The 6,832-nt window shown below is 47.6% G+C and overlaps 2 protein-coding genes across 2 annotated transcripts; one reads left to right on the top strand and one right to left on the bottom strand.

The window, feature by feature from the left end:
- Positions 1-1,097: 1,097 nt before the first annotated feature.
- Positions 1,098-2,874, top strand: COCMIDRAFT_109712 (uncharacterized protein; the record flags this gene model as incomplete). Its single annotated transcript, XM_007695215.1, has 3 exons — positions 1,098-2,435; positions 2,500-2,658; positions 2,725-2,874. 3 exons carry the CDS (start codon positions 1,098-1,100, stop codon positions 2,872-2,874), a joined length of 1,647 nt encoding a protein of 548 aa, XP_007693405.1.
- Positions 2,875-4,116: 1,242 nt separating this feature from the next.
- On the bottom strand, positions 4,117-6,530 carry COCMIDRAFT_109718 (uncharacterized protein; the record flags this gene model as incomplete). Its single annotated transcript, XM_007695214.1, has 6 exons — positions 4,117-5,081; positions 5,144-5,520; positions 5,574-5,896; positions 5,961-6,046; positions 6,144-6,172; positions 6,253-6,530. The coding sequence occupies 6 exons, from the start codon at positions 6,528-6,530 to the stop codon at positions 4,117-4,119; spliced, it is 2,058 nt and encodes a 685-aa protein (XP_007693404.1).
- Between the last annotated feature and the right edge of the window lie 302 nt (positions 6,531-6,832).

Below are 6,832 nucleotides of genomic sequence, written 5' to 3'. Positions count from 1 at the left end.
GTTCCGCACTATGGCTAGGTTCACATGGGGTGACTACACCGCAATCAGTTACATGTGGGGAAGTCCAGAAGATACGAAGACAATCACCATCAACGGGGTGCCCGTCACTGTTAGGGAGAACCTGGCTGCTGCTTTGGATCGCCTTCGGTCTTCCCGCGTGGACAAGGTCTGGATCGATGCCATTTGCATCAATCAGGACGACATCGACGAGCGCAATGCTCAGATACTCAGGATAAGAGATATCTTCAGCCATTCGCTAGCAGTAACGGTATGGCTCGGAGAAGATGAAATGATTGGTACAGGCCTGGACTCATGGGTTGAGACTTCATTTGATAACCTTCGCCTTTGCAACACAGTTTTGGAGGCCCACGGCAGGCAAACATTGGAAGCAGCTTTGGGGATCGACGTGAAGGCATGGGAGTCCGATCATGACTATGACGAGCTAGACGGATTACCTTTATCAGGGGATGTCTTATATTTTGACAATGAGTGTTGGGCCGACTCAGATGACGAGGATGAATTTGGGCCATCGCATTTTCGCGATCTTGTCGCTATGGCACTCTTTTACCTCTGTGGGAATCCATACTGGACTCGCCTGTGGGTAATTCAGGAACTAGCCGTCAGCCCGATCCGTTCGACCCTCCACTGGGGCGATTCAAGCGTGCCCCTTCGGGTAGTTTTAGCGCTTGCGGATATCTCTTGTAACAAGATTTTCGACGGCAGCATCTTAGATTCTCGCGCAGAGACTAGGATTTCGCCTTGTCTGCAACTACTGAAATCCATTGGGCAGTGGCAGAAGTCGGGGATCTTGTCTGATAAGGAAGACGGGCTGAAGGGCACGGCAGTGGACGACTTGCGTCGCTTGGCAGGATCTGCACAGTGTACTCTCCCCCACGACAAGGTATTCGGATTACTAGGCTTGTTGCCTCAAGCCATATCTAGCAAGATCACGATTGACTATAAACGGGACGAAGCGGAACTTTCGTCTGAGTTCACCGTGGCAATTTTCATTGCAAATGAGAATAATAGGAGCTTGGAGGGAGCAGGAAACGTAACGGGACAGAGCACCATGTTCGATTCCATATACGCCTTGCAGGATGTTCCAGGGAGAGGGAAAGGTCTCGTTGCAAGGGAGAGGGAAAGGTCTCGTTGCAAGGGAGAAGATCTCTAAGGGTACGCGAATTCTCTCTGAAGAGGCTATCATTACGGCCAGTGAATCGGTCGACAGCGAGCGGCTTCGAACATCCATCTGCAAGCAAGTTGAAGCCCTTAGCGAAAACCAGCGGCGAGACTTCCTATCCATGCACAATATCCACCCATACAGTAATGCTGCTGAGCAGTATCACGGGATTTTTCGAACAAACTCCCTACCTGCCGAAGACGTTGGAGATCAAGGGGCGATCTTCCTAGAAGCATGTCGCATTAACCACGCTTGCGATAATAATGCACAGAAGAACTGGAATGAAAATATCAAACGACACACCGTGCATGCTCTAAGAGACATCAACAAAGGCGAAGAGATCACGATAACCTACTTAGGCCCTCTCAAGAACCGTAAAGCCCGGCAGGAGGCTCTTCAGGAAAAGTTTGACTTTACATGTTCGTGCCATCTCTGCTGCTTGCCGCCAGAGCAGAGCCAGGAGAGCGATAGGAGATTAAAGGAGATCCACCACTTAGACGGTGTCATCGACCAGCTCGGCACAGATGGAGTTTTGGTATCCCCACTCCGGACCCTCCGCTACTTTGATCAACAGGTACATCTCTATGAGAAGCAAGGACGAGAGGATATTGGTCTTGCGCAGGCCTTTGTCAATGCTGCGCAGCTCGTTATCGCCAATAGCGACTTGGCAAGGGGACGCGTCTTCGCGGAGAAGGCGACGTCTGTTTGGAAGATAATCCTTGGCGGTGACAGCACGCAAGCTATCAAGCACAGAGCTCTAGCACAGGATCCCTCTAAGTACGAGCTATTCGGAATCTCAACGAAGTGGAAGACGAAAGTAAGTCAAATCCCACAAGGACTCGAACCGAGCGACTTCGAAGACTGGCTTTGGAGGAGGGAGCAGCCAAAAGCCCTAGGACAGCTAGCGAATCTGCGGAGCCGTGCGACATTCCCCAGCTTCACTGAGCTCCCAGACGAGAACGGCGTCGACCCGGAGTTTTATGAGAAAAGCAATATAGGTACATACCGACCGCGACGCCATTGGTGCTTCTTTGGTGAGATTGTGGATTTCGCTTCGCTACTTCGTCTACAGATGGAGATCAAGGATGTTGACGGTACGATAATTCCGCTATACTTCTATACCGATAGCCGAGGCAGTGAATTAGTACCAGGACAGGTTCAAAAGGGGTACACGGTCGCCATTCTCTACGCAGAGCGCCACGCATTTATGTTCTGTGAGCCCGGTATCCGCCATGAGGATCCCCAGACGATCAAGGTACTTCAAAATTGCTAATCTACAGCTTGGTTCACGTGCGCTAACCGAACGGGACGTCGTGTAGATCTTTCCACTGTCTCTGGATAAGCTGCTGGCGTTGAACGACCAGGTCCAGCAGTCCTCTATAGAGATTAATGGTATGAGAATATGTCACGGGTGCGGAAAGAAGGCAGCCTCTCTGCAACGGTGCAGCAAGTGCTCGTCTTTCTGGTATTGCAATAGGGTAAGACTGCCATTGAAAATCTTCCTCGTATTATGTTAACCTTGATGCTAATACGGGTATGATAAGACCTGCCAAGTAGCTGGCTGGAACGAGAAAGGTCACAAGGCTGATTGTAAGCTACTTAAAGATCCTGATTTGCGAGGATTGTTTGTTCTTAAATGGGACGAGTTTGAAAACCATATTCGATTTCCTCTCCAAGTTGCGAAGGGGTCCTAAAATAGTCTGCTTTCCGTCGCTTAGCAGAGAGCTTGACGAGAATTCGGGTCAACTTCATCTAACTGACAATATTCATAACTTTGGTCTGGACTATTTCCCTTTTGTGAAAATACTAGTTATTTATCTGATTGTAGGTATTTAGGTTGCCTACTATTTATTATTCTTCCTCCCTTGTTCTCCTGAGACAAGATTTTCTCTCCTATATGTTTAGAAAGGCGCTTCTCAGTATCTTCCGGTAGTTAGTGTGTTCTTTGGGTGAGGATAAGCAGTTTGCCATGGCTATTTTTGGTGTAATAAAGCAAAACAGAAAAACTGGACAAAGACACCGAGTGCTACGCCACAGATGGCCTCTATATACAGCCTTTATAACCCTTATTTTACCTACGTAAGACTTCTGCGTTTGAGACAATGTATGTCTTCAACCACTGTGCTATCTTGCTTGCTTCTCTGTGCATTGAATAACAGGACACATCCTCGATGTCTTCCTTTGAGGGGCTACATCAGCAGAAGGAAACCATATGCGTAAGGCCGTCGTAAGCAGCGTGATATAGGTCAGGATCATCTCTCGTGCTCCTATATAAGACTGCTTAGGAACAGACCGCCTTTGCGTTCTCGACGTCGGTATTGGTACCCGTGATCGCCATTTGGAAGCAGTAAGTGCTCTCGTTCTTGATAGCTATGACTTTAATTTCAGAGTCTCCTTGTTCCGGTTCTTCAATATAGGCAGTGTAGTTTTGGTTGGTCTCATGCGAGAGCTCAAGAACACACTGAACTATCAGGCCGTGCAGGCTGTTTCAAGTTATTCTCCCAGAAAGACACCTAGAATGATATTTAACATACCTCGGCATCGCGTAGCAGAACAACTGGCTGTAAATTTCCGCGGTCAACCTCCAGGGGCGCAAATGTTAGGTTTAAAGCCAATGTGGCTCAGCAAGCCAATACAAGTACTAAAATAGAGAGCAAGTACATCGCTATAGTGGAGAGATCCCTATGGAAGCACAGCTCATATATCTGTCTAAACAAGAAAACGAGAATCGTCTCACAAGGTTGCGGAAAGAGTGTCAACACATAGTTAGCAAACACAACAAGAATGCAGCTAATTAACCGTGCGTTGAGGAAGCACACAACACGGCTACCAACACTAGCGATATTTCGATTTAACAACTCACGCCACTTGTGAAAAACTAAATCGCTATGTCAAGTCGTAGATTATCTTCATAATTCAAGACGACAATTTAAGTGCTAGCAGCAATTATAAGAATGTCTAGGGGACACAGTTCCATGAATCTCTTGAGCATGTCGTTGCAAGTGCTTCTTATCTGCCAAGGGCACCATACAAAGCTGACAGCTAAGATCCCTCCCACTCTGGATGTTTTTCAAGTGCTTGCGTCCAAAATGCTTGCTGAGATCGCCTGGGGTGCTGAAAGCATATATGCGCTGTGCCAGCGGCAACCCCTCGTTCCCTAGGCAAAGGAAACATACTCTTGGCCTTTTTTCCTTGTACACAGAGATTTTGGCTGACTCTAATGCATTTTTCTCGTATCCTGGTTGGCTCTTGGCGGGTAGGACAGCGTTCCTGCTTCGCCTCCCTTGTCGGATAGGGTTCATCCCCCCCTCTTCAATACCACAATATAGGGTGACCGCATGGATAGCGCAATCACGCCTGGCGACCTCTTCTTCTATAGTGGGTCCTGGTTTTGACAAGACTGAGTCGCATAACTTCCCTTGGGCTGGGAGCATAACGTCGTGAACCAGCTCCAGATCATCATTAGTTTCTAACCCCGCAAGCTGCTGCTCGACATCGCGAACAGGCTGCTCAAACTCCCACTTTTCTTTAACATCCTTGAGAAGGGCATGCCGCCGACGCTGCCTCTCCTGGTTAATCTTGGAGGTGAGCTCTTTGTATTTGGGATATTTCGTTGCATTACGAACGGTACGTTTAAGGTGTTCTCGTTGGTTGAGAAGAGAGCAGATAGAAGGATCATCGTCTACAGATGCAGACTGCTCCTCAGTAAGTCTTCGTGGCCGACGACGATCAACGGAGCGGCTTAGAGTACAAGCCGACCGCATGAGAGCTGCTTGTGGCTGGATGCCTCTTACAACAGCCTGAGTATCAACTGTAATACGTCGTGAGAGATAATGCTTCAAAAATGTCGTGATGCTGGCATGGCCCATCATCAGATTCTGCATGGCCTCACTGACATTGCCTGCACGCTACGTTAACTCCACATCCTGCATTATGGAGTTTAGATTGAAGAGATGTACTTACCGTTCTCATTGAACGCCTTCCCTCCGGCGTATCTCAGCGAATAAGGACGGGTGACTTGGGCGAATCCCGTGATCTCACCCAAAGTCCGGATCCATGGAAGCAGAGTGGAGTAAGGAAGAGGTTCGTTAGGAGAGATTTCCCAACCACTTGAAGTCTGCACTGCTTTCCGAAACACTGGGATATTGTCCAACGTCCGATTCAGGCGTAGAGGGAGCTCATTGCGACCTAGCGGGATCTTGAGTCTGCTCAGTTCCTCTGGCGAAGTTAGATTGTAGGCTGCAAACGCCCGATCGTAGAAGAGCAGCCCAAGGAGGAAGACGTGAGGACTGAAGAGGAGTGTCTGATCGTACATAATCTCAGGAAGAGGAAAAGTGTTCCTTAAGGAAAATTTAATCAGCGCATAGCTTTCCTGTATATAATGATAACATACAGGTCTTTGATACCAAGAAACTCATTTGTAAATTCAAAAGTGAACTCTAGGAGCACTCGATGAGGGCCGCCCTCAGGATCACGTAGAAGCGTAACTTGTATATGGCGATAGCAGAGATTAAGGAGGGCCTGGGGCCGATTCGCTGTAAACCCGCCAAGTTGTAGGTAGAGCTGGGCTTGTATCCTATAGCGACCGTGAGGATATCTCTTTTCGGTTGTTACCAGATTCGTTTGCAGTACTCGAGCCAGATCCTCGACATACATGCAGGCTTTATCCCGACCGATCTTTTTTAGATCGTGCTTCTTTGCTAGCTTCCGAAGTACCTATTATTTATGTTAGACATATATGCTTATGTGAGACTATAATTAGAAATCTAGATTAATATACCTTGTGCATGCTCCGATTCATCTTTCCGTCTAGTTTCACACCAGTTGCTCTTTCATACACAAGCCGGAAGACCTTCCAATACGTTCCTAGCGAGCTGGAGAACTTGGTTCCTCGGCGTTTCCTCCCACCTTTGCCCTGGCGCTGGCTAAGTAGCCAGTCAAAAAATGTGTACAAAGTGCTAACCGATACGGTTGCGTAAGCACGATAATGGTCTTTCTTGAGGTACGTCCAGCACCTATGCTAGGTCAGTCAATGAGATCTAGCGCAAGCTCCAGGGGAGTAGGAGACCTACTGATTCCACTGATCTTCCATACGATTGAGCAAGCGAGTACTGCTGTCCTTGTAGTCTTCTTTAACGTATTCTTGTTCGTTGAAGTTCTCCAGTTGTTGAAGGTAGTATTCAGGCGGATGATCGTCGTTAGGGAAGGACCATGCTTCACTTTTTTTATTTTTGTCGGCAATTTCGTCTACGTCTGTCAGATCCGTATCCAGCTCTACACTGTGGTCTGTGTCGGATGCAGAGTAATCGCTGTTGTTAGAATAACTTTGAACGGATGAGTGTTGTCGCATGTCGTACGGTATATGTAAAAGAGAAGCGTGGGAGAGAGGTAAAGCAAGTACACGCAAAGCTGATAGAAGCAGAGTATGCGCCTATAGTTGGGTGTCTAAGGCTAAGTGTGAAGAGAAACAAGAGTAACACAACGAGACTTTAAGTTTGAAAGAGAATGAAGGCTACAAAGAAGACAAGAAAAGGAAAATAAGGTCTGGTTTGTATTGCTGTAAACGGGGAGAAGAGGGCCTTTAGTACTCCATCAGTAGTACGATTTCGAATCTGGTTAGCATTCACTTATAGTTTTCAAGAAAATGAGTCA

This window comes from Bipolaris oryzae (genome assembly GCF_000523455.1).
Source record: "Bipolaris oryzae ATCC 44560 unplaced genomic scaffold scaffold_283, whole genome shotgun sequence".
Lineage (NCBI taxonomy): Eukaryota > Fungi > Ascomycota > Dothideomycetes > Pleosporales > Pleosporaceae > Bipolaris > Bipolaris oryzae.
Note: the sequence above shows the minus strand (reverse complement) of the source record. Positions and strands in the feature narration are given on the sequence as shown.